This window comes from Macaca fascicularis, chromosome 1 (genome assembly GCF_037993035.2).
Source record: "Macaca fascicularis isolate 582-1 chromosome 1, T2T-MFA8v1.1".
NCBI classification, from domain to species: Eukaryota; Metazoa; Chordata; class Mammalia; order Primates; family Cercopithecidae; genus Macaca; species Macaca fascicularis.
In genome coordinates, this window is record NC_088375.1 from 193,830,877 (window position 1) to 193,858,184 (window position 27,308).

Below are 27,308 nucleotides of genomic sequence, written 5' to 3' on the forward strand. Positions count from 1 at the left end.
ACAATACTCTTAAGATTCTTAAAAACCCATGAGGCTTGCCCTTAAGATTCTTAGAGAACCTTTTAGGCCTGAAAGTCTGAACAGTCTTACATCTTTCTTATATCTTAAAGAATTTTACTGTCCTTTTCTAGAGTAAAAACTCTTTCATAATTTATAGTTTTTTGCCTTAGAGAGAGACTGAAAATAAGAAGAAATTTTATTTGTAAATTCTGCAAGTCCTGGGGGTATGTGGAGGGGTGTGTGTACATGTTTTGAAGCTCATCTCTCGTCTTGCATTTTATCATAAGCAGGGAGAAGCCAGGTGATACTTTCATTACTTTGTCTGGAAATCTCCTTAGCTATTTCCTTGAGTTCATCAGGTATATTTCTTATTTCCATGTTACTGTAGGCAACAATCTTATCAGACTTTCAACACTTCCCCTTTCATTGATCTCCCAATAAGATTTTCTTCACTTTCCCTTAAACCTTCACTGACAGCCTCATTGAGACCCTTTAGGCTTCCATTAAAACTCTCCTCGAGGCTCCTTCCGTTTTCACTGACACTCTCTATGGTCCTTTATGCTTCTTTCTGCTGCCCACGTCCAGAGCCAATGCCATGTGGGTCAGACTTTTATTACTGCAGCCCCCTATTTCTGGTACCAGAATCTGTCCCAATAATCTTTTGCCATGTAACAAACCACCACAAAATTTCATGGTTTAAAACAACAATGTGGGCAGGCCTGGGTGGAGACAGTTTGTCTCTGTTGCATGCAGCATCAGCTGGGGTGGCTTGACTAGGACTGAAGGATCCACTTTCACCACATGGCCAACCAGCTGGTTCTGGCTGTTGATTTATCTCCAAATGGACCTCCCTACAGGGTGGCTTTGCTTCCTCACACATGTTAGTTGGGGTCTCAAAGCAAATGTCCCAAGAAACAGGAAGTAGAAGTTGTCAGTTTCTTAATCCTTGGGCCCAGAAACTGGTACAGTGTTGTTTCCGCATAGTCTAAAGGCTTCATAGTTTTGCCTTTTATATTTCATCATTTAATCCATGTAGAATTTTTTAAAATCATCACTAGACTAGTTATATTATTTCCTTTTTGTATATTTTAACTGAGGTAAAGTTTCTACATTTAGTGAAATGTACAGATCTTAAGCGTACAATTTGGCTGGGCACGTTGGCTCACGCCTGTAATTCCAGCACTTTGGGAGGCCAAGGCAGGCAGATCATGAGGTCAGGAGTTCAAGACCAGCCTGACCAACATGGTGAAACCCCATCTCTACTAAAAATATAAAAATTAGCCTCGCATGATGGTGCATGCCTGTAATCCCAACTACTCAGGAGGCTGAGGCAGGAGAATCGCTTAAACCTGCGAGGCAGGGGTTGCAGTAAGCCAAGATCGCACTACTGCACTCTAGCCTGAGCGACAGAGAGAGACTCCATCTCAAGGGGAAAAAAAAAAAAAAAAACGTACACTTTAATGAGTTTTAAGCACCCATGTAACTACAACTCCAAGCAAGACAGAAGACATTTCTGCCACCCCTGAAGTTCCCTCATGCCTCCTTACAGTTGGTCTCCACTTCCACCTTTATTCTGATTTTTATCACCATAGATCAGACTTCCCTATTCTTGAACTTAGTATAAATGAATCATACTATATGTACTCTTTTGTATCTGGTTTATTTCACTCAATGTTTTAAAAAGCACCCATGTTCTTGTGCCTATCAGTAGTTCCTTCTTTTTTACTGCCAAGCAATATTCCATTAAATGAATATACACTCACATATTGCTTAATCACGGGGATATGATCAGAGAAATGCATCATTAGCCAATATCCTCATTTTGTGAACATCATAGTGCGTCGATCTTCAACCTTTTTGGCACCAGGGACTGGTTTTGTGGAAGACATGGACCATGAACCAGGGGCAGGGGGGATGGTTTCAGGATGAAATTGTTCCATCTCATATCATCAGCCATTAATTAGATTCTCATAAGGAGCACACAACCTAGATCCCTCACATGCGCAGTTTACAATAGGGTTCATGCTCCCATGAGGATTTAATGCCACTGCTGATCTGACAGGAGGTAGTAGTGCTCACTCGCCTGCTGCTCAACTCCTGCTGTGCAGCCCCTTTCCTAACAGGCTGTGGACCCCTGTATTGGTCTTCAGCCTGGGGGTTGGGGACCCCTGTCATAGTGTACTTACTCAAACCTAGATGGTATAGCCTATTGCTCCTAGGCTACAAACCTGTACAGTATGTTACTGTGCTATAGGCAGTTGTAGCACAATGGTAAATATTTGTGTATCTACATATGCATAAAGATAAAGAGGAGACAGTAAAATTATGATTTAAAAGATTTTTTGAATGGTACACCTATACAGGGTACTTACCATGAATGGAGCTTGCAATACTAGAAGTTGCTCTGAGTGAGTGGTAAATGAGTGGTGAGTGAATGTGAAGGCCTAGGACATTACTGTACACTACTGTAGACTTTATAAACACTGTACACTTTGGCTACACTAAATTTTTTTAATTTTCTTCAACAATAAATTAACCTTAGCGTACTGTAACTTTTTTACATTATAAACTTTTTAACTTTTTGACTTTTAATAACACTTAGCTTAAAATATATACATACTTTACAGCTGTACAAAAATATTTTATTTTTATAAGCTTTTTTCTATTTAAAAAACTTTTAGATTTATTTTATTCTTTTACTTTTTAAACTTTTTTGTTAAAACCCAAGACATACACACACATTAGCCTAGGCCTACACAAGATCAGGATCATCAGTGTCACTGTTTCCTATCTCCATATCTTGTCCCACTGGAAGGTCTTCAGGGACAATAACATGCATGGAGCTGTCATCCTGTGATAACAATGCTTTCTCCTGGAATACCTCCTGAAGGACCTGCCTGAGGGTGTTTTACACTTAACTTTTTTAATAAGTAGGAGTACACTCTACAATAATGATAAGAAGTATACTAAATACACAAATCAGTAACATAGTCATTTATTATGTTACCAAGTATTATGTACTCTACATAATCCTATATGCTATACTTTTTTATATGCCTGGTAGTGCACTAGGTTTGTTTACACCAGCTTCCTCACAGACACACGAGTAATGCATTATGCTATGACTTTACATTGGCTACAAGGTTACTAGGTGATAGGAATTTTTCAGCTCCTATGAGACCACTATCATATATGCAGTCTGCCATTGACCAAAATGTCATTATGTGGCGTATGACTGTACCACAATTTGTATATCTTCTCTTTTTGGTGGATATTTGGGTTGGTTCTAGTTTGGGGTTATTATGAATAAACTATTATGAACATTCTTATAGGTGTCTTTTTGTAGACACTTGTTTTTGTTTATTACTCTTCTTATCTCTCTGGGTTCCTGCATTTTTAGTTATATCAGTAAAAGAGTCACATTACTAGATGTGAAAATTCTGTTTCTTAAAAGACTTCAGTTAATCCTTATTTTATTAGATCTACCTCACACTCACCTCCAGAGGCACCAACTCTGCCAGTTCTTAGGCCTTTTGCAAATTATGAGAGCATGGTTCTCATCACTCCCCACTGCTACTTTAAGGTATGCAGCTTTGTTGGGTCTGTTGAGTCAGTCACTACCTTTCCAGTCTGCTTTCTACCTTCCTAAATTTTATTGTCATCTCCTCTCTTATCTGGCTCATTTTAGTGAGTTTTTGGAGAGAACATAGTTAAATGTATTTGTTCAATTCCTCTTGTTTACCCTTCTTTTTTGTTTTTATGTTTCTCCTGTCACTTCCCACATACCACCTCCCTACTTTCTGTTTTCCATTTCTTCTGTCCATGTTGGTTCTCCTTAGAATTAGAATTATGAAGGTGGAGAATCCTCAGAGAGCATCTGGCTCAGTCACTTCATTTTTCAGGCGGTGAACCTGAGACCCAAAGAGAACAACAGTCCATCCACAGGCCACACAGCTACTGCTCTTATCTTTTCTACCTTTAATAGCAAAGAGACTTTTGCCCTTCTACCCCTTCAGCTAGTGAGCCACAACCACACAAGAAAGAAGAGTACTCACTACTCAAATGGGAAACTGGAAAGCATATGGGGGAGAAAATGTCATTCCTGACCAGGTTGCTGTGGGTCCTGAGGAGAAAACAACTCCGGAGACAACTCTGTTAGGATGGCCTTAGTCTCCCATACCCACTGCACCCCTTCCCCACTGCAGTGCCAGGTGGAGGCCAGTAGCTAGGAGAGTGCTTAGCTGTCTTGGGACCCTCAGGCTCTTTTCACTTTTTTTTTTTAGAGGGTCTCACTCTGTCATCCAGGCTGGAGTGCAGTGGCACGATTACAGCTCACTGCAGCCTTTAACTCCTGGGCCCAAGCAGTTCTCCCACCTCAGCCTCCCAAGTAGCTGGGACCACAGGCACATGCCACCTAGCAAATTTTTTGTAGAGATGTGGTCTCACTGTGTTGCCCAGGCTGGTCTCAAACTCCTGGCTTTAAGTGATCCTCCCGCCTCAGCCTCACAAAGTGCTGTGATTACAGACGTGAGCCACTGCGTCCAACTTTTTTTTTTTTTCTTTTTTTTTTTTTTTTGAGACTGAGTCTCACTCTGTCGCCCAGGCTGGAGTGCAGTGGTGCGATCTCGGCTCACTGCAAGCTCCGCCTTCCAGGTTCAAGTGATCTCCTGCCTTAGCCTCCCGAGTAGCTGGGATTACAGGCGCCCGCCACCATGCCCAGCTTTTTTTTTTTTTTTTTTAATTTTTAGTAGAGATGGGGTTTCACCATCTTGGCCAGGCTGGTCTCGAACTCCTGACCTCATGATCCACCTACCTCAGCCTCCCAAAGTGCTGGGATTACAGGCGTGAGCCACCACGCCCAGCCCAACTTATTTTTTTTAATCCAATTTTTTTTTTTTAATTTTTACTATATTCTTTGGGCATGAATGTAGATGTAGAAGATAACAAAGGGACTTTAAGGCCCAAAACAGAAAGCAAGGCAAATGATCAATGGTGCAACTATTCTAAATCCAATGACATACATACACACATGCACTCACACACACACACACACATATGCCCTTGCTAATATTGCCATTGCCCCACAGCTCCTTACACATATATGGTAAGAGGTACAAAGAATATGTGAGGCAACCAAGTACAAAAAAATTGAAGTATGTACAAGTGGGGAATTGTTTAGATTTTCTTTTCAGTGCACAGAAGACAAAGTGCAAACTCTGTGTCTTGGCCTTTGGTCTGGGCCACTCTTCCAGTCTTCCCACAGACTTTGATCATGCAGTTTGGGTTGGCAGTAGCTGGGCACAGCCTTTTCTTGACCCTCCACCTCTACCTCCCACAGCATTTCACCAGCTTAGCTGCTAGGAATTCTGTTAGGAACCAGAGGCCAAGGTATAAAAGATGGAATAAGATACCGTTCTCTGACTTCTCTATCCCAGAGACTCTTGAAGTTTCTTTGATTCTTTGTCTCCCATAGTTTGTATCTACTTGAACAAGAATGGCAGCACAGGCCCCCACTTAGATAAGAAGAAGGTCCAGCAACTCCCTGACCATTTTGGACCAGCCCGTGCCTCTGTGGTGTTGCAGCAGGCTGTCCAGGCCTGTATCGACTGTGCTTATCACCAGAAAACCGTCTTCAGCTTCCTCAAGCAAGGCCATGGTGGTGAGGTTATCTCAGGTAAGCACTGTTTGGCTCATATTGCCTCCCAGCCAGAAGGACCCACCTTCTCAACTGGTTGATTTCTTGTAAGGCATCCTGGTTCTCACTTCATACCTGTAGGCTCTGGAAAAATGTGAAGGTATTCCATTCCTTATCTCCAACCCCCCAAGAGCCCCTTTGAGCCTTATGCATACCTCTGCCAAAGAGAATACCCACAGATTCTGCTTCACTGAGCCTCTAAACTGATTCCCCCCATCTACCTGATTGGCCTATCCATACAGAAAGTATAGGAGAAAGAATCCAGAGGGGGCTATGTTGTGGCAGCAGAGGGGTTTCTCCAGACTGTTGCAGCCTCCCACCTGGTTTCAGGAACCAATGAACTCCTCTCTCATTCCTTTGACTCCTTAGCTTCCTGGTCCTAAACCAGGCCCAGTAGAAGAGAATTAAATCCCAGGGTGGTTGGGGAAAGTCATTTCCTTTTTCTTTACTGCTATGAGAGTTTGATTCAGTGGCACAGTATATTTTGCTCTCACAGAATACTTACTTTTTCTACTGTGCCCTGATTCTGTTTCAGTTTTCCTAAATCCAAAATCCTATTTAGCCACTAAACCTATGAAGACTTGACCTAGAGCCTTTCAGTCTTAACTGATGCTATTCCATAATCCCCTGCTTCTCCTCCCTAGCAGGCTGTAATAACCAGCTTCAGGAAACCCAGCCGGCATGGAAGACCCCATCAATAACCAGACTGTATTATTTTAGCAAACATTTATTGAACCCTTACTATGTATCAGGTGATTGTCAGACACTGGCCAGGAGAAGGGAGAATAGAAGATGACAGCTTAGGCTCCATACCAGTGAAAAAGAAGAATGTATGTGAGAAGTGCTATAGCTAACTGTGAGAAGTGCTATAATAGGGAAATGTGTACACAGTGGTGTGGGAACCCAGACCAGGGAGTAATTGACTGTGAGGAAGATGGAGCAGACAGGCAGGGAATTATAGAAGACTGGGAACTGGCCAGGTGCAGTGGCTCACACCTGTAATCCCAGCACTTTGGGAGGCTGAGGCGGGTGGATCACCTGAGGTCAGGAGTTCAAGACCAGCCTGGCCAACATGGCAAAACCCCGTCTCTACTAAAAAAAAACACAAAACATTAGCCAGGCATGGTGGTGCATGCCTGTAGTCCCAGATCCTCAGGAGGCTGAGGCAAGAGAATCACTTGAACCTGGGAGGCGGAGATTGCAGTGAGCCGAGATCGTGCCACTGCACTCCAGCCTGGGTGACAGAGCAAGACTCCATCTCAAAAAAAAAAAAAAAAAAAAAAAAAAGAAGAAGAAGAAAACTGGGAAGTGCCTGGGAAATTAAGCCTTATGTTGCTTCTGAGGCCCAGGCTACTCCTTGGTCTCTTCTTTGTTTCTGTGTAGTGGTCTGTAGGAACCTAGCCTAACTGCCTCTCTTTAGCTGCTCTCACCTATACCCCCTCTAGGGTTCTTCTTCTGCCTCAAAATTGGTTCTTGAGAATGACCTATCTCCCCAAATCTCCCAGTCCTTGCTGCCCTCAGGGACAAATACACAGGTCTTTGCTTTGTAAGGATTATGCTGATATATTTTTACAGAAAAAGAGATAGAAAGTAAACTAACACAAAGCATGAAACAGTTCCAAATGTTGCTAAAATTCTAGTGCCCTTATATAGATCGGAAATTGTGTACCCATACCATTGCTGGCTATGGCTATATTCTACTGTTCTGCCCAGCTTCTCTGTTCTTAGGCAGTTCTTGTGAAAATAGCACCCTAAATGAGCCGATTTCCTGGGGGAGGTCCAGCCAAGTGATGGAGCAGACAGAATTATGTTCACAGTTGTTTTCACAGGTTGAAAAAAATCATTCCAGAGCCCAGGGTGCAACAGACCTGGCCTGGCCACTCCCATATTTGCAAGCCCTTTACAGTTGGAGACAAAAATCAAAGCCCTCGAGGGAGGGAGTTAAAGGGAGGGAGGGAGGAAATGTGGGGCACTGATTCCCTTTGTGTAACCAGGTAAGCCTGAGACAAGCAGTGGGCTGTACTCTTCCTGCCCAGCGCTGTACTCCACTGCCAGGCTGACATGCTTGGCCCTGTTTACTCACTCCACAGCCGTGTTTGACCGGGAACAGCATACCCTCAACCTCCCAGCAGTCAACAGCATCACCTACGTCCTCCGCTTCCTGGAGAAACTCTGCCACAACCTTCGTAGTGACAATCTGTTTGGCAACCAGCCCTTTATACAGACTCACTTGTCACTCACTGCCACAGAGTACAGCCACAGCCACGACAGGTACCTACCAGGTAGGAGCTGGGATGGGGCCTGGGCTGAGAGTGGGGGACAGGGCTAGCAGCAGCACCTGCAGGGGCCCAGGCCTTCAGAACTACTGGCCTGGCACCTACTATCCAGAGGTCTGCTTTTCTGTCCCTTACCTTTGCCATATCTGAGACTTTTCAGCCTCCTCTCATCTACTTTTTCTTCAGGATCTTGTTTTCTGTCTCCAGGATCACTCCTATTTCCTCTAGATCCTTATGCCTAGATAAAAGGTGGTTCGCAGTTCCCCTTCTGAGTTTCAGACTGCATGTGGAGCCACCGAGAAGTCACAGAATGTCTCCCAGTGTGAACCTGGCAGCAAAGGCCTAACACAGATCTCCCTTGCCAGCAGGAAGGTTTAGTCTCAGGCTACAGATTGAGAAATGTGCTCCCTGGTGATTGGCCATCTATTCTTTCCTTTGGCACATGGCCCTAACTTCCAGCACTGCCAGTCTAGCAAGTCAATTCAAGTTCCTGCTATTTCTAACTCGGCTGGAAAATAACTTTCTTAGTTAACATACCAGACCCACAATGGGAAAGCAGATGCCACGTGGCCAGATCAGTGACTAAGTACTTCCGAGAGAGATTAAAGATTCAATGGAACTCTCATCTCTCATCTGGAACCCAGGACACAGAACAAGGGAGGGAAGAAAAGCTCAGCCTTAAACATAGCAAGGTAGGTCATTACTGAGAGGGAGGAAAGGCCCTCAAAAAAGCCTTGCAGATTGTGTCCTGAGCAGAGAAATAGAGAAGGGTGCTGTCATTGTGGGCGCTGTGCTGTCTGTTGATGGGAGGGCACAAGTCTGAAAGGTGTCTTTTCCGACCTTCCTCTACACAAACAAGTCTTGTTCCCACACTGCCTTCCCTGGTGTCTTTTCATCACAGTCTTAACAGAATCACCTCCGATAAAAGCACTGCTTCTAGAGAATGTGCCCAGAGAAGTGACTGTTCCCCCATTCCCCTTCCCCCTTTCCCTCATAGATTCTTCTGTACCCAAATCCGTATTGCTTATGTGACTTGCAAGCAGGTCAAAAAGATACCTGAATTTTAAATACTCTTTGTGGGGGCCAGACCATCTGATCCCTGCAGCCATTTCTGTGATCCCCTGGCTGATCCTTTTCTGTGGAGGGAATGTCTCACCTAACCCATGCTAGATTGCTTTCTTTCAGTACCAGAGTCTCTGAGAATAGAAGAAGGCATTTTGACTTGCAGTTAGAATGCTGCACTGGGAGTCTGGACTGGGCATGGTAGAGCTGGTACAGACAAAGGCAAGTTGTTAAAATACCTCCAGTTAGGCATTCAGGAACTCTGATCTACATTTCAGATGTGAAAATTAGGCCTACCTGGGATTCTGAAAGAATGGATGCATGAATGGGGGTAGCATATCCATGAGTGTAGCTGCTAGTTTAAAAAGAGATTTCTCCAAGAAATAGGAACTCCGAATTCTTAAATGGAATGCCATCATTAAGAAGTGAGAGAAATATACTGGTAGCAGCATTCAGAGACTGGCAGGGATGTACCTCATGGGCCTGCAGTCCCAAAAGTGGTTTGGGACTGGGGCATGACCTTTCCTGGGAATTCTGCCCCAATTTACATCTCTCTGATTCAGCCACTAGAAAAGAGGAAGCAAACTTTAGCCAGACTCTTCTTGCCTCACCAACTAAGAGAAACAAAGACCAAGGTATCACATTCTGCCATTGGCTGCTACCTCTCCCTTCCCCATTTTCAGACAGATTGAGCCCACTTTTTGTGTCCTCCTCTGTTCTTAAGCTGTTTCTCATCATGGGTGCTCCACAACTTGTCTGCTCTCACTCTAGTTTCTATTTGCTTCCCTGAAATTAGCCTTTAACTATGCCCAGACAAGCCAGAGCCTTGCCTAAACTTCTAATTCCTCTGTGCTTCTTAGTGTATCCTTTCTGCCTGCCTGCCTGCCTGCCTACCTTCCTGCCTGCTTGCCTGCCTTACTGACCCTTTGCCCCACCTCTGATCTTATCATTTCCTGTGTTTTTCCGATTAGCTACCCAAACCTCTGCCAAAGAGCTCAATCTGTACAAGAGCTGTCTTTTGCTTTGCCCTTTGGATCTGGTATTTATGACTCCTGCCCTTCTGCCTGGCTACACGCTTCTACTAGACATCCATAGGTACCACCTCTGTTATCTGGGTGCTTACTGGCCCTCTGCCTTTCCTATAGCATTGCCTCCAAACTACCCTACCACTTACAGTCCTGGCCCAACTGACCATGCACTTCCGATATAGCAGGTAGTCAGCCAAAGCTCAGGGAGATTTCATATCCCATTAAGCTTTCCTACCTAAGTTGAGACTATTACTTTTTTCTCCAATATTTTATTTTAAAAATTTCAAACCTACAGAAAAATTACAAAAATAGAACAATAAGCAACCATAAATTCTTTGCCTACCTTTACCACTTAACTTTTTGCAGTATTTACTGTTTCTCCTAACTATATATACACATATAAATATACATACTTGTTGAATACCTGTATATTTAAAATATGTTTTTCATTTACTGAACCATTTGAGAATTAACTGCAGATGAGAGATTTTATCCTTAAATACTTTTGTGTTTATCTCCTAAGAATAAAGAACATAATAGTATTATTATGATTGAGAAATTTAATATAAATAAAAACTAATGAGGCCAGGCATGGTGGCTCACGCCTGTAATCCCAGCACTTTGGGAGGCCAAGGCGGGCAGATCATGAGGTCAGGAGATCAAGACTATCCTGGCTAACACAGTGAAACCCCATCTCTACTAAAAATACAAAAAATTAGCCAGGCGTGGTGGCGGGCACCTGTAGTCCCAGCTACTCGGGAGGCTGAGGTAGGAGAATCGCATGAACCCAGGAGGCGGAGCTTGCAGAGAGCAGCGACTGCGCCACTGCACTCCAGCCTGGGCGACAGAGCGAGACTCCGTCTCAAAAAGAAAAAAAAATTAATGAAATTTAACATTAATAAAATACTACTAGGCCAGGTGCAGTGGCTCATGCCTGTAATCCCGGCACTGTGTGATGCCAAGGTGGGCGGATCACTTGAGGTCAGGAGTTCAAGACCAGCCGGGCCAACATGGTGAAACCCTGTATCTACTAAAAATTCAAAAATTAGCTGGGCGTGGTGGTGCACACCTATAATCCCAGCTACTCGGGAGGCTGAAGCAGGGGAATCGCTTGAACCCAGGAGGCGGAGGTTGCAGTGAGCCAAGAGTATGCCACTGCACTCCAGCCTGGGCAACAAAGTAAGACTCCATCTCCAAAATAATAATAATAAATAAATAAAATAAAATACTACTAGCTATTATATAGTTATATATATAGTTTATATATGTTAGAATTTCCCCCATTATAGTTATATATGTTAGAGTTTCCCCCAGTTGTCACACTAATGTCCTTTATAGCTGTTTTTTCCTAATCCAAGATTGAATAAAGGATCATCCACTGCATTTAATTCTCCTGTCTCTTTAGTTTCCTTTATCTAGAACAGTTATCCAGCTTTTTTTTTTTTCTATCTTTCACGACATGACATTGGCATTTTGAATAATCCAGGCCAGTTGTTTTACTTTAGGTCATCAAATATTTACAAATACTTACTCTGTGCCCGATTCTATACTAGACTTCAGGGAGACAGAGGTGAGACAGACTCCATCCCTGCACTCAAAGAGCTGAGACAGGGAGAGAGATGTGAACATATATGTGGTCAAAGCAGAGCACAGAGGTACTCTGGCCCAGCAAAGCATGATGAGCAAGGAGTACAGTGAAAGAAGTCAAGGGAGGATTCCTGGGGGAGGCGATGTCAGAGCAGAGTCTCTTCTTCAGAACTATACATGTGGCTGGATCAAGTAAGAGGCTGGTGAAGACTAAGTAAAAGAAGCCCAGCTGGGCACAGTGGTTCACGCCTATAATCCCAGCACTTTAGGAGGCCACGGCAGGTGGATCACCTGAGGTCGGGAGTTCGAGACCAACCTGGCTAACATGGTGAAACCCTGTCTCTACTAATAATACAAAAATTAGCTGGGCGTGGTGGTGCATGCCTGTAATCCCAGCTACTCGGGAGGCTGAGGCAGGAGAATTGCTTGAATCTGGGAGGCAGAGGTTGCAGTGAGCTGAGATTGCACCATTGCACTCCAGCCTGGGTGACAGAGCGAAACTCCATCTCAAAAAAAATTTTTTTAAATATATATTTTTTTATCACTCTAAAAAATAGAGTGGTGAAAAAGATATTGTCCCTACCTTCAGTATTAGGGACAATATGAACATGTATGTGGTCAAAACAGCACAGAGGTACTCTGGCCCAGCAAGGCATGATGAGCCAGGAGTACGGTGAAAGAAGAGGTCAAGGGAATATTCCTGGGGGAGGTGAGGTCAGAGCAGAACTATGCATGTGACTAGATCAAGTAAGTGGCTAGTGAAGACTAAGTAAAAGAGGCCCGGCCAGGTGCAGTGGCTCAGTATGAAGCAGAAGATTGTATTGATTTCACTGGTCCCAGTGACTATTAAGTTTAGCTATAACTGAAATCTACCCAGCATTAAACTCTGAGTCTGCTCTTTTAGGATTCTTAGGTTCCTCTCTGTTAGAGGAAGTGGTTCATTGCCCACGACAATGGTACCTTGTGCCTTTCTTTCCAGTTGTCATCCCGGTCTTCTGAGTTAGTTATAAACTGCCAGAATCCCAAGATTCACAGTGGTTAAAGCCAAATAAAAACTGAAATATCAGGATGCACCCTGATCCCCACATAGGTTTCCAACCTAGAATTGTCAGAGTTTTGAGATGATGCAAATGCTCATAATTCATTGAAGCACACTGTCTGGCACACGTCCGCTTTTCAGATGGACCTTCTTGGGACCAGAGCTTAAACTTCAAAGTGTCAGGAAGACCTCCAAGGCTCTCCTCATCCAAAAGAGATGCACCCAATACTGTCTGTCTTAATATCCTGTTTCTTTCCTTTGTTATAATTACAATAGTTGCTAATATTTTTAGCTACCTGTATTTTGTCATCTGCCCCACTATAGTAAATATTCCATGAGTATAGGGACAATATCTTTTTCACCATTCTCAGTATCCATCATCCTAACTGTCACATGGTAAGTATTTAATAGTATTTGTTGAAAGAGTAGTAAAGGATGTGGGAAGTGGTTCCAGAGGGACTTTTTTTTTTTTTTTTTAAACACTGAGAGTAATTTAAGCATGCACAAGGACTGTGCTATGTCTTTGGGTCCTGCGTTGGTGTAAGAATTTTCTTAGATCAACATCTCTAGTTCCTTGGTCACTCAGTTCACACCCATAAAGGGGAAAGCTTGGTTATGAGCATGGAATCTTTGCATCTTGGAAGTGGAAAGTACTCTAGAGATGATCTAGTATCTAGCCTAACACATGAGGGTGGTCGTCTGACCTCTGCTTAAATATTCCTGATAACAGGTTTTCTCTTATCTTTGGCAATTGATTTTATTGTTAGGCAGTTCTGATTGCTAAAAGGCCCTCCTTTTTTGTTTGTTTTCGTTTTTGTTTGTTTGAGCTGGACTTTCACTCTCGTTGCCCAGGCTGGAGTGCAATGGCACAATCTCAGCTCACCGCAACCTCCACCTCCCAGGTTCAAGCAATTCTCCTACCTCAGCCTCCTCAGTAGCTGGGATTACAGGCATGTGCCACCATACCTGGCTAATTTTGTATTTTTAGTAGAGACGGGGTTTCTCCATGTTGGTCAGGCTGATCTCGAACTCCCGACCCCAGGTGATCCACCCGCCTCAGCCTCCCAAAGTGCTGGGATTACAGGCATGAGCCACCGTGCCCAGCCAAAATGCCCTCCTTTTTAAGCTGAAATTTGCCTTCTTACAACTCCTGCCCCCATTCCACTGTCTGTATTCCAAAAGAGCAAATCTACCTCCAATCCTCTTCTTTTCCCATGACTGCCCACAGGGTGTTTCTCTCCCTTGACTTTTCTCCAGACGATGCCTTCCCAGGGCCTTTCCCCTTTGCCATGATCTTGAGGTTCCTCACCACCACTCTGCTCATCCTCCACCAGGAACTCTAATTGTTAAGGTCAGCTTTGCAATGTGATACTCTGAGAAGAGCTGCTTCTCACTGAAAATACATGCATAAGGGCTAGGTCCTTATCCATCTGTTTACCTCTGCATGTACCATAACTAGTATGGTGGCTGTCACACACACAAAGGGTGCTCAACAAATGTTTGTTTGATCCCAGTTGCTCCCATATCTCCAGCATATCAATAGTAAATTTTACACTGACCCTAGGAAGTTTAAGCATTTTTCATCTCCATTTTATAGATGGGCAAAGGAATCCTATAAAAAGGCAGTGATCATTGACTAATCAAGTCTTCCAGCCCCAGTCTTTGATACCTGGGCCAGTGGTTTCAAAGTCTCTTTTGTTTTACCAGTAGAACTCCTTTTTTTTTTTTTTTTTTTTAAAGTTTTTGGCAAAGGTAAAATTGTGTATGAAATTTGTACACACTCCAGTGCATAAAAATTAAAACCAGAGAAGCTGGGATGAGGCCCATAGCTCTACTTACTTGGCCTCCCTGTGGAGGGCCCACAGGGCTCTGTAGAGCACAGTTTGAAAGTATTGCAGTCTTCAGGCCGGCTGCAGTTCCTCACACCTATAATCCCAACACTTTGGGAGACCAAGGTGGGCAGATCACTTGAAGCCAGGAGTTCAAGACCTGCCTGGCCAACATGGCAAAATCCCATCTCTGCTAAAAATACCAAAAAAAAAAAAAAAAAAAAAAAAAGTGGGGCGTGATGGCACGCACCTGTAGTCCCAACTACCTGGGAGGCTGAGGCACAAGAATTGCCTGAACGCAGGATGTGGAGGTTGCAGTGGAGTGCAGTGAGATTGTGCCACTGCATTCCAGTCTGGGTGACAGAGTGAGACTCTGTCTCAAAAAAAAAAAAAAAAGTATTTGCAATCTTCTATCCTGGCACTGTCCTACCAAAGAGAGCCTCGTTTGATCAGCCTTGTGAGGACTAGGACCTCCCAGAGCTTTGGAGCATGATGCTTTCAGTATATCTCATTAGGATAAGATTTCATGACTTGCCATCAGTCCAGATTTTCAGACCCTTCAACTCAGAATCTGCATCTCAGTGTTCTTAGCATTGCTGAAAGGAAGAGACACTGAATGGTTTGCATCAGCACCTGGTAAGCCCCTGGCTTTGTCATCATAATTATTCTTCACATCTGTTAGCTCATGTGAGGCAGACAATACTATCCCCAGTCTTAGCTGAATAAAATGAGAACTAGAAGGATGAGGTTACCCTGCTGATAAATGCAGAAATTGGATGAAATATTTTTCTTGAACTATCACAGACAGCTTAGATTTGCCACTTCAACTCCGAATGAAATACAAAATAACAATTTTTCACATTCATAAAGTTCATCCGTTTCTATTTTCTCATTTGATGTTCTCAGCATGATGGGGGATGATTTTTCCCCATTTTACACATGAAGAAACTGGTGCTTAGAGAAGACAAGCTACTTGTCTAGAATCACATACCTAGTGAAAGGCAGGAGCCCAGGTGTAGAACCCAGGTCTCCTATATCCTGGATTGGATTCCCATTCATGTCTCAAAATGGGACGCTGCTAGTCATTTATCCTGGAAAATAGGAATCAGAACCCTTATCTGCAGAAAGGAGGTGGGATATGGCTTAGGTATTATGGACCCTCAAAGACTTATCTTTTCAGAACCACTTCTAGAAAAGGGTTTCAACAATTAGCCTCCTTGATATAAAGGCAAATAGCTGTCTAATCCTAGATTTTACTTTGAGCTTATAGTTGCCAAGCAATTTTAGGTAAGTATTAGAAAGCAGTCCTTAAATCCTAAACCATCTTAACATTGAGGACTTATGGTGTGCCAGACAGTGTGCTCAAAGTTAGTGTTCGTCAGAGGCTCCAAACGAATTCCAAGCATTATCTAAACACTTGATGTCTTTGAAAAATGATAAAGGACAGTGTTATGCTCCAGTACTCAAGACACCCTCCACAAGCAGAGAATGCTGTGGCCTGGGCTGAGGAACTGATCTGGTTTGGGTAGAACCCAATCATGAGGAGTGTGCTTCGGGTCTTTGTATAGTGATAGGGTGTTGCCGCCTGGTATTGGGCCATGGGACTGGGTAGAGAAACAGCAGGGTAAGATTCCCTTTACAAGGAAAGACTTTCATAGCCATTCTTTTCTGATATTCACAAACTCCTTGGAAGAAAGGGACTTCCCATGTTGTAGATGAGGAGACTAAGATTCTCCGAGAAGCACTCTGCTGAATGGCAGAGCCAGATTATACCCCAATTCTGATCTCTATGCCCAAGCTCACCACTCATCAACCGCAGATTCCTTGAAGTGTTTCTGTAGAATAGGGCAGATACAAAATGAGAGATGGAACATAGGAGCAGATTCTTTGCAAACAAGCCTTTAACCAAGCATCAAGAAGCATTTCTGACATGTCCTGCTGGTTGAACAGAGGGTCACCTTTTAAAGTATCCTCATCTAAGCAAATGTATCCCAGCTCTAGCATGTTGTGTCTAAGGCAGTCTCTTCCATCCTAGAATAGCTCCATTTGTTTAAGATGTTCCTTATCCAGAAAAAGCATAGGGCATCTAGACCAGAAAAAGCCTCAAAGACCATCTAGTCTAAGAGAAAGAATTTCTAAAGAGACTGAAGTCCAGAGAGTGACACTGAGCTTGAATAAGGTCACCTCATGAGAGCCACAACCATGACTGGTACACAGGCCTCCTGAGTCCCTGCCTAGGGCTTTCTCTTTTGCTGTTGCTTGCTCTACTCAAACAGGTACCTGGGAGCCAGCACTCTGGCAGTCCTTCTAAGCTCTAACTCTGGTTTTCCTGTTTTTCAGGTGAAACCTTTGTCCTGGGGAATAGTCTGGCCCGGTCCTTGGAACCACACTCAGACTCAATGGACTCTGCCTCGAATCCCACCAACTTTGTCAGCACCTCCCAAAGGCACCGGCCCTTGCTTCCATCCTGTGGCCTCCCACCAAGCACTGCCTCAGCTGTGCGCAGGCTATGCTCCAGGGGTAAGCTTACCAGAGTCCTGGCCCTCCTTCCCTCCCTCACTCTTTCCTTCACTTCCTTCCTGAGCTCTGGGAGGCCAGACAGGACCTAGTTCTGTTGCCCTCTGCCTGGTGGTGGGACTAGGGACTGGACTTACTCTTGTGCCTGACCTTGCACCTGGGAGGTAATTGGAGCTCCAGGATTGGCTTGAGTATAATAGAAACTAAGAGCCAAAGACCTAGACCCAAAAGGAGCAGGGAAGGATTCATTCATTCATTCATCCATTAACTATTTATTTGAACTCCATCTGTGTTTGGCATGGGGAAGCAAAAATCAGTCACTTTTTGTCTTCAAGGTATTATGGGGAGACAGACACTATAAAACAATGTCTTGAGTGCAGTGACAGAGATATGTTTTGGGTACTATGAAAATTACAAGGAGGAATACCTAACGCAAGCTTGGTGTTCAAGGGACACTTTCTTGAGGAAGTGATGCTTTGCCTGAGACTGTATAAATGGCCATATCAGGGCTGGTAGAGGAGGGAGAGCTTTCCAGGAAGAGGGGCAACATGAATAAGGGCAAAAGAATAAGAAATAGCACCGATTATACTAGGAACTGCATGCAATTTGGAATTGCTCAACCATAAAGTATAATACTGAGACTCAAAGAGAAAAGCCTGGAAAGGTCAAGGCATATATCATAAAAGACCTTAAATGGGCTTTTAATTAGAGGCAAGACAGGTTTGTGTTTTGAATAGATTATTGACTACTGTGTTGAGCATGAATTTGAGGAGGGACAAGACTAGAGAAACCTAAACAAGTTAGGAGGTTACTCGAGTGGGCCAGATCTGAAGTGACAAAGGCCTGGTTTAGGTCAGAGACCGAAGGTTTAGAGAAGAGAGAATGGATTTGAAAGCTGTTCACAAGGTAAATTTAATCAGATTTGAGGATTTAATCAGATGTGAGGAAGAAGGGAGTGAGGACTGTCTCCCAGGTTTCTAGATGTGGTGGCCAGATAGATGGTGGTACCATCCACTGAGAGAGGGAACCCACCATAGAAGAGAAGGAAGGTCGGGGAGCCCATGGTCATGTAGATGACATCTAACAGGCAGTGACTATGCAGATCCAATCCTCAAGGAAGAGTGCTGGGCTGAAGTTAAATATTTAGGAGTCACCAGTGTATAAACAGCAGTTGAAATTTTAGGGTGAATGATACTCACTTCTCAGAAGTATGCAGTGAATGAAAATAACAGTTAACCAAAGATGAAGTCCTGGGAACCAACAAAGCTTAGGAGGTGAGAACAGGAAGGCAGGCCCACCAAGGAGAAAAAGGAATATTCAAAGTGAGAAAAATCTGATATTGTGGTGGCCAGGACTACAGAGTGTATTTGAAGGAAAGCACAGCATAACAAAGTTCTGGCAAAAAAAGGGACTGAGAAACATCTATTGGATTCCACCATTGTGGGTAATTGGTGGATCTTAGCGAAAGCAGCCTTGGTGCTGTGGTGGAGGGGTGAAGGCAGATTGCATTGGGGACTTTGATGAGAAAAAAAGGCTGGTGATGAGTCAGACTCTAAGTCAAAGAAGATCTTTCAGAATGGGAGCCCTTCAAGCACGTATGTCAGCAGACAGCTTGCACCTTCCAAAAAGCAACAATTAAGAATATAGGAAAGAGGAGAAAGTAAGGCCTCAGGAGTGGTGGGATCAAGGGCATAGGCAGAGGCATCAGTCTTAAGCCAAAAGGAGGCATACTCTCTCTGAGAGAGGAGGGAAGATTGAGTGTGTCCATCAGTGAATAGAGAAAGGCCTGGTTAGGGAACGGGTTAGGAGGGCTGATAGACTGGACTGGTCTTAAAGAAGATGGGGAAAAATGGACCAAAGAAAAGGGGATGATTTGCAGGAAACCTCAGGGCCTAACTATGCTTGGAGACTAGTTGGCCAGTTTGCAAAAGCCATGGTTTTCTTCTGTGGTTCTTAGCAACCTAGTAGATATGGGATGAGAAAAGACAGCTTGAGAATTAAGGGTTTTTTTTGCTGAGCTAGTAGAGCAAGAGCTGGGAGGAAGGGGGGAGAGTATGTAAAGAAATCAGGAATCAGGAAGAGCAGTTTAAATCATCGACCACTAGATCTGGGAAGGCAGTCAGGGTGGGAAGGATACAAGGCTAAATTAGGATAGGGAAAATAGAAAGTTTGACATGCCAAAGAACTTTGTGATATAATGGTTATAGTGGACATAAGTCCCAAGAGAGCTGGAAAGATGGAAGGTTGGGGTCAGAGAACAGGATGCTTAAAATTCTGAAGTGGATTTGTTCCAAGGGATTGCAAGGACCAGACAGTGGTGTTGGCAGTAGGTATTTGGAGTAGAGTGGAGGTGAGAGTCACTGGAGGCATGGTAGCTGAATGGATTGCCTCCAAGGATTAGAGCAGGAGTTGGGGTGGAACAGTGGGTAGTGAGCTAAGTAACAAAAAGTCTTCATTTACCAAGGGGTAGAAATCCAGATATCTATGAGTAACAGTGAGAAGGAAGAGCCAATGGTTGGGTACATGTTTGGCCTCTGAAGAACATGAGCTTTCACAGGAGGATGGTCTAGAAGCAGCAGTGGGGAGCCAGGAGAGTGTAACTTCCACACCCTGATTCCAGCCTCCTCCAGCCCAGGGACACATGAGCGAGGTGTGAAAGTATAGGAAGACTCCATTAGCAAAGCCTGCAATGAAAAAAAGTCACCTCAGTGGAGAGAGAGCTTTCAGGAAGGCTGAGTCATGGGAAGAAGCCTGTGATGCCCCTCCCCCTCCCCTAACCCCAGCAGGGCAGCAAAATGGAATCTAAAGGGGTCTCAAGTAGAGGCAGAGCTGAGGGCTGATTCTAGCCTTGGCTCCCTTGCCTTGAGACTTGGGTCAGTCATCTCACCTCTCAGGTCTTCCTCATATGCAGAATGTTCCTCATGTGCAAACTGGAGATGGTGACACCAACCTGGTCTTTCCACAGGAGTGTTAAAAGGATCAAATGAAAGAAGGGATATGGAATCATTTTGGAAACTAAATCGTTCCCCAGGTATGAGGGGAGTTACTGTTATTTTTGTCTTCCCCAAGGCCCTATTTCTGAGAAGAGTACTTTGTGATAGGCTGCCCTCCTGGCACTGGCCTCAGATGGTACTGTTGTTCCCTAGGCATCTCCTCTCTTCCTTGGAAACACACCATGAGTCTGTCTGCCAGGTCATTGTATAAATCTCTTTGCAGCCTGATGGTCTTCATAAGGCTATGAAAAGATTCATTCGGCTGGCCCTAGAATTGTCTTAAAGAATTTGGATGTTGAGTCTGTTTCCTCTCTTACTGCATTAACCAGGATGATTAGGCATGAGCTTGTTAGTTGGCCTCTTGTGGATGTGCTTCACCTTCCTTAGTCATGCTCAGACTGAGACAACAAGCCCTCCCTGAAGAGTAAGTGCCAGCTGTACACGTTGAGGGGCAATGGGGAGAGCTTTGCCATAGGCTGTCTGCAGAGGGAATAGGAAAAGACAGGGCAAGTCACTTCCTCTCTCTTTTCACTGAATGTCCTCCCCTCTGAACTAAAGATGGTGATGATGCCTCCTTCAAGGGCTATTTTAAAGGTCAAATGAGTTGATAATGGTGGGGGTTCTTTATAATTTATAGAATATTGTTCATATATCAGGTCACTTTTTACCACTGCCACCCTGGTAGTTCATGCCACAATGGTCTCTTGCCTGGATTGTCATAATGGCCTTTTTTTTTTTTTTTTAAAATAGTGTCTCTCACTCTGTCACCCAGTGGAGTACAGTGGCTCAATCATGGCTCATTGCAGCCTCAACCTCCTGGGCTCAAGCGATCTTCCTCTCAAGCTACCTTCCAAGTAGCTGGGACTACAGGCATGCACCACCACACCCAGCTAAGTTTTTGCAGAGACAGAGTTTTGCCATGTTGCCCAGGCTGGTCTCAAACTCCTGGGCTCAAGCAGTCTGCCTGCCTCAGCCTCCCAGAGTGCTGGGATTATAGGCATGAGCCACTGTGCCTGGCCTAATAGCCTCCTCCTTCTTTATTTTATTTTATTTTTTTTGAGACAGAGTCTCACTGTGTCGCCCAGGCTGGAGTGCAGTGGCACAATCTTGGCTCACTGCAACCTCCGCCTTCTGGTTCAAGCGATTCTCCTGCCTCAGCCTCCCAAGTAGCTGGGATTACAGGCAGCCGCCACTACGCCCTGCTAATTTTTTGTATTTTTAGTAGATATGGGGTTTCACCATGTTGGCCAGGCTGGCCTCAAACTCCTGACCTCATGATTTGCCCACCTTGGCCTCCCAAAGTGCTGGGATTACAGGCGTGAGCCACCATGCCTGGCCAATAGCCTCCTTCTTAACTGGTCTCTTCATGTCCCCCTGAAGTCTGTTACCAACATAGATAATGAGAGTGATCCTTCTCATTGCAAGTTGGTTCATGTAACTCCTGTGCTCAAAACCTACCTGTTTCACTCAGAAAAGCCAGTGGTTTTCCATGGTATACAGGGTCCTCTGTTATCTTTACTGCCACTTCCCTCCTCTTCCTCAACACACACATCCATGCCTCTCAGTGTTATTTTGTACCACTTTCTCTCTCATTTGCTTTCTTCTGACACATTGGCCTTCCTGCTAAATCCTACATGTGCTATTTGCTCTTCTGCCTCAAGGTCTTTGCTCAAATTTTGTCATTTCGGAGATGTCTCTCCTAATCACCATATAAATTAGCAACTTCCTACCACCTGCCCTCATGGAGTTTATATTCTAGAGGGAGTAGGCTGACAAACAAGCATACAAATATATAGTAGTATTAAATGTGTGGGTCATCTTAGTCCATTTGGGCTGCTGTCGCAAAGTTCCATGAACTGGGTGGCTTATAAACAACAATGTGTTTCTCACAGTCCTGGAGACTGAGAAGTCCAAGATCAAGGCACCAGCAGATTTGGTGTCTGATGAGGACCCACTTCCTGGTTCACAGACAGCCATCTTCTCACTGTAACCTTGTACAGCCAAAGGGGCAAGGGAGGTTTCTGCAGCCTGTTTGATAAGAGTACTAAACTCATTCATGAGGGCTCTGTCCAGAGGTCCCACCTCCTAATATATATCACCATGTGGGTGGGGAGGGGTAGGATTTCAACATAGGAATGTTGAGGGGATACATATTCAGTCAATAGCGTGTGTGTATTTATATATACTATCATATATGTGTGTATACTATCATGTATGTATGTATAGATGACACCTAGCTTCTGATTAGAGGAATTAGCTAAGATGGTCCAAGAAGGACACATTCTTGCATATACACTCTCTCCCCATATCTTCTCTCTGTTCTCCAGAGTCTCTGCACTTGGTTTCTCTCTTAGCATCACAGTAGACTTTTAAGATGGGGAGAAGTGAGTGGCTCACAGAGGCCCCTCCAGCTTTCCAACTATTAACACCTCCAAAAAGCCATTGGGATTTCTATGACTCTAAGCAGCCCCTGCTGGCTCTAGCATACCTCTCCCCTGGTCTAGTCAGTGCCCAACTATAAGCTTGAAAAGACAATATGCTAGAATCTCTGCTCTAAAAGGGGCTGGGCTGGGCTGGGCCAGACAAAGTGTACTTTGACTTTTTAGACCTGGGACCCAGAATGAAGACAAATGGGAGGAGATTCTCAGCCTTTGTAGGAGAGAGTTAAATATTAGGCCCTTCTACTTTAACAGGTGTGTGTGGTGGGGGGTTGTTTATTGCTTGTTTGTTTTTGAGACCGGGTCTTACTGTCACCCAGGCTGGAGTACAGTGGCATGATCATAGCTCACTGTTAACCTTGAACTCCTAGACTAAAGCCATCCTCACACCTCAGCTTCCTGAGTAGCTGGGACTATACTAGACCACCATACCCAGCTGATTTTTTTACTTGTTTTGTAGAGACAGGGTCTTGCAATGTTACCCAGGCTGGTCTCAAACTCCTGGCCTCAAGCGATCTTCCTTGGCCACCCAAAGTGCTGGGATTCCAGCGTGAGCCACTGTGCCCAGTGTCCAGGTGTGTGTTAGCTCTGCCACTTGAGGTTGAGGGGAACAGGTAGTTTGCAACAAGGCACCACTGGATGCTGCAGATACAAACATGAGCAAGGCAAAGACCCTGCCTCAAAAGAGACATAGTCTGGTTGGAAAGAAAAATATACAAGTAACTATTATCTGTGATCATTCATTTATCTAACAGATGTGTTTGAACATCTACTGTGGCAGACCAGGCACTCTTTTATGTGTCAGCAGCATAGCAGGGAACGAGAGAGAGCTTACATTGTATAGGGAGGAGACAGATAAGAAACATAAAATAAATTAGTCCATGAAATTATTTTACATAACGATGTGTACTGTGGTAGGAAAAAAAAAAACTAGGGTAATTGGATTGTAAAGAACTGTGTGCGGAACTGAGCATTTTTAAAGGAGATCAGGGAAGGCCTCTCTGTGGAATCAATATTTGAGGTAAGACCCAAATGTTGAGAAGTCAGGCATGAAAAGATTTGGGAAAAGAGCATTCCAGACAGAGGAAATTGCATGTCAAAGGATAAATGCTTGGCTTATTCAAGAAGCAGAAAGAAGGCTAGTGTGTTTGAAGCACGGTGAGTAAGGGGTGAGTTGCGGGCAGGGGTTGCAGAGTGAAATGAGGCCGAAGGAAGGCTCAGCTGATGGAGTGCCTCATAGACACTGGAAAGCACAGGAACGAATTCAGATTTCATTTCATGTGCAAAGGGAGGCCACTGCATTGAGTTTTTAGAAGGGGTTGACATGGTTCAATTACTGCTCTTTTTGTTTTTGTTTCTTTTGAGACAGGGTCTCGCTCCGTTGCCCAGGCTGGACTGCAATGGCGCGATCACAGCTCACTGCAGCCTGGAACTCCTGGGATCAAACCATCCTCCTGCCTCAGCCTTCTGAGTAGCTAGGACTATAAGCATGTGCCACCATACCAGCTAATTTTTAAAAATTTTTTGTAGAGATGGGGATCTTGCTTTGTTGCCCAAGCTGGTCTTGAACTCCTGGGCTTAAGCAGTCCTCCCACGTCAGCATCCCAAAGTGCTGGGGTTATGGGCGTGAGCCACGATGCCTGGCCTAATCATTGCTTTGTAAAGGCTCCTTTACTGCTTCATGGAGAACAGAGATTACTAACGTGGTGTGATGGGGGAAAATGGGCACAGAATGATCTGTAACCAAGAATATACTAAATTCTTTGTGAGACCATTTATTTCAGTATTAGACCAGAAAAGTTTCATAAAGGAACTGATCCTTGAAGCCAAGACCTGCTTAGCTGAGTTGGAGTTTGCCCAAAGAAAATTAAAAATTGAAGGGAGAGAAGGGGACAGATTCCAAGCAGAGAGAGAAAAACATGTAAAAGATCTCTTGACAGATGATGGTCAAAATACAGAGATCCCAAATCCCACAGGGGAAACAGGAGGAATTATATCTGAGTCAAATTTGAGATGAAAGCTCCAAGCAAAACACTAAATTAACATTGAGATTCCTGGCAGCTAAAGCAAAAACTTTTCTGGCTGGGCGTGGGGGTTCACGCCTGTAATCCCAGCACTTTGGGAGGCCAAGGCGGGCAGATCACTTGAGGTCAGGAGTTCACGACCAGCCCGGCCAACATGGTGAAACCCCGTCTCTACTAATAATACAAAAATTAGTGCATGCCTGTAATCCCAGCTACTCAGGAGGCTGAGGCAGGACAATCGCTTGAACCTGGGAGGCAGAAGTTGCAGTGAGCTGAGATGGCGCCACTGCACTCCAGCCCCTGGGTGACAGAGCGAGACTCCATCTCAAAAAAAGAAACCAAAAAAACTGTCTTCTGCCTTAGTGTATCAGGCTGTAATGAGGCCACCTATTCTCCAGGCCTTGGAAAAGAATCCAGGGTATTTTTTGCCCACGTGCCAAGGATTTGTCTCTAATCTTACCAGGCTACCAGTCTCTCTAGAAATGGTCTCCCAGAGCCAAGGCAAAAACAGCCCCACTCACCAGTCCCCCCAAGGCACCCAAATAGTCCCCTTACCATGTTGGTACCACTGTCTCAGGTTTGGGCTGAATCATAGCCTCAATGCAAAATTTCTTCTGGCCATTTCCAAAAATCAGATAGACCCTTAAAAAACAAAGATTTGACTTTCCCTTTGTGAGGAAACACTTCCCTCCCTCGGCTATCTCCAGTTCCTCGGCTCATGGTCTAGCACTGCTGTGAGCATCACCTAGAAGGCCACTGAGCTGTGCCAAGAAGAGTGGTGGGGATTTACAAACCAGTCCCCGCCCATTATAGTAGGTGTCCTCCTGTCCTGTAGGGTCGGACCGATACCTGGAGAGCCGGGATGCCTCTCGACTGAGTGGCCGGGACCCCTCCTCATGGACAGTCGAGGATGTGATGCAGTTTGTCCAGGAAGCTGATCCTCAGCTTGGACCCCACGCTGACCTCTTTCGCAAACACGTAGGTGCCCCTGCCTGACCTCTCAGTAGGAACGTGTGTGGAGAGCCTCACCTGGTGGGGACAGTAGGAGATGTCTGGGGAGGAGGGATGCTTAGAGACAAAGGTTGAGGAGAACAGGTAGGCTTCAGCGTCACAGCAGGTGAACTGGACTCCCATGTGGCAGGCACTTCCCAGGATGGCCTGTAATCAGAACCTGGGGTGGTCAGACCAACCAGGACTCTGATGGCGCCTCCCCTCCACTTCTGCCCACCTCCCCACCCCCCAGGAGATCGATGGCAAGGCCCTGCTGCTGCTGCGCAGTGACATGATGATGAAGTACATGGGCCTGAAGCTGGGGCCTGCGCTCAAGCTCTCCTACCACATTGACCGGCTGAAGCAGGGCAAGTTCTGAACTGGGAGAGGCAGCCTAGACAACCAAGTGGTCAGCAGGTGGGGGCATTCTTCTAGTAATGAGGGGCATCAGCCCACCCCAGGCACCTCAGTGGCGTTCCGGGCCACCTCAGGACTCCAAGACGCTATGTGGAGGTACCAGTCCTAGCCACAGCTGCCATGATATGTCCTTCCATGAAGGACTGAGGAGGGAGAGTGGGGATCCAGGGCTGGTGCTGCTCTTCCCTCAGCTCTGCTGGGGATCTAAGGTCCCTCTATTTATTTCTTAAGCTTGGCTGGCCTCTCAACCAGGAGTTTAGGCTGAATGCCTTCCAAGTGATGGAGGAAAAGGCCAACTTTGTCCTGGTCTTGCTGTGGCACCCCATCACCCCACAGCTCCTACCTTCTCATCAGATTCCCCTGAATCCAAACTCATGGTGCAAACCTCTACCTTTTTACAAAAAGATCTTATTGTTAATTTATTGTTTCTGGCACTTGGGCAAACCCTGTAGTTAATACTCCTTCCACACTAGACACTGGGTTTCAGGAGGAGGGAGACTGCCCTGCCTTGATCCCAGAGAGGCCTTCTCCAGATAGGCGTGGCCCCTCTTCAGAGGACCCTGAAGTGGAGAGACCCATAAAGCCTTGACCACATCACTCCATATGGGGAGAGGGATCCCTGCCACCTTCTCCTCTCTTCATGGGGCCCTTCTGCAGCCCTAGGCCTCATCTGTGGGAAGGGAGTCCCTGGCCCATACTGCCCCCACCACAGCTCCTTGCCCTGGCCAGAACTGCTGTTGAAGAAGATCAGGCCATATGATCTTAGGCCAAGAAGGCCCTAAGGGGGATGGGAGGGCAGGTTTTCCAGGCTGGAGTCGGTTCCACCCACTCTGCTGTCCATATGCTTCCTTGTAAGCAAGTCAGCAGCACAGCTGCCATCTGGACTTATTTTATGTCAATCTGTTTATAAATAAAAACCAATATAGATACCAGTGTCTTTTTAATCAGTTAACAGCCAAATCACTATGCATTCATTAGACCAGTCATTCCCCTTCTCTTGGTCTTAGTTTTCTCATATATAAAACAAGGCTGGGTGCACTGGCTCATGCCAGTAATCTCAGCACTTTGGGAGGCCAAGGTGGGAGGGTCTCTTGAACTCAGGAGTTTGAGACCAGCCTGGGCAACATGATGAAACCCCAGCTCTACAAAAACACAAAAATTAGCCTGCCGTGGTGGCGCATACCTGTAGTCCCAGCTGCTTGGGGAGCCGAGGTGAGGGGATGAGCCTAGGAGATCGAGGCTGCAGTGAGCCGTATTCACACCACTGTACTCCAGCCTAGGTGACAATTTGAGACCCCATCTCAAATAAATAGAGCTTGGACAAAATTATTCCTAAGTGTCCTTCTAATTCCAGCAGTCCCTAAAGAACAGGTGGTCTTCCAAATGCCTACCAGAGCCCCAGCATCACATAGG

The 27,308-nt window shown here is 45.1% G+C and overlaps 1 protein-coding gene across 45 annotated transcripts in view; it reads left to right on the plus strand.

The window, feature by feature from the left end:
• The window catches only part of SCMH1 (Scm polycomb group protein homolog 1), a 218,422-nt gene extending 191,600 nt beyond the window's left edge, over nt 1–26,822 (plus strand). For 16 of the 45 annotated variants that reach the window (XM_074010755.1, XM_074010861.1, XM_074010767.1 and 13 more), the window contains 6 exons: nt 5,474–5,674; nt 7,786–7,977; nt 16,857–17,036; nt 19,999–20,064; nt 25,324–25,466; nt 25,732–26,822. In XM_074010755.1, coding sequence (XP_073866856.1) covers nt 5,474–5,674; nt 7,786–7,977; nt 16,857–17,036; nt 19,999–20,064; nt 25,324–25,466; nt 25,732–25,857 — 908 coding nt within the window. In that variant the 3' untranslated portion in view covers nt 25,858–26,822. Of the gene's footprint in view, nt 1–5,473; nt 5,675–7,785; nt 7,978–16,856; nt 17,037–19,944; nt 20,065–25,323; nt 25,467–25,731 lie in introns of all 45 variants that reach the window. The other 29 variants (XM_074010783.1, XM_074010859.1, XM_065524228.2 and 26 more) reach the window with 5 other exon arrangements.
• Nucleotides 26,823–27,308: the final 486 nt, after the last annotated feature.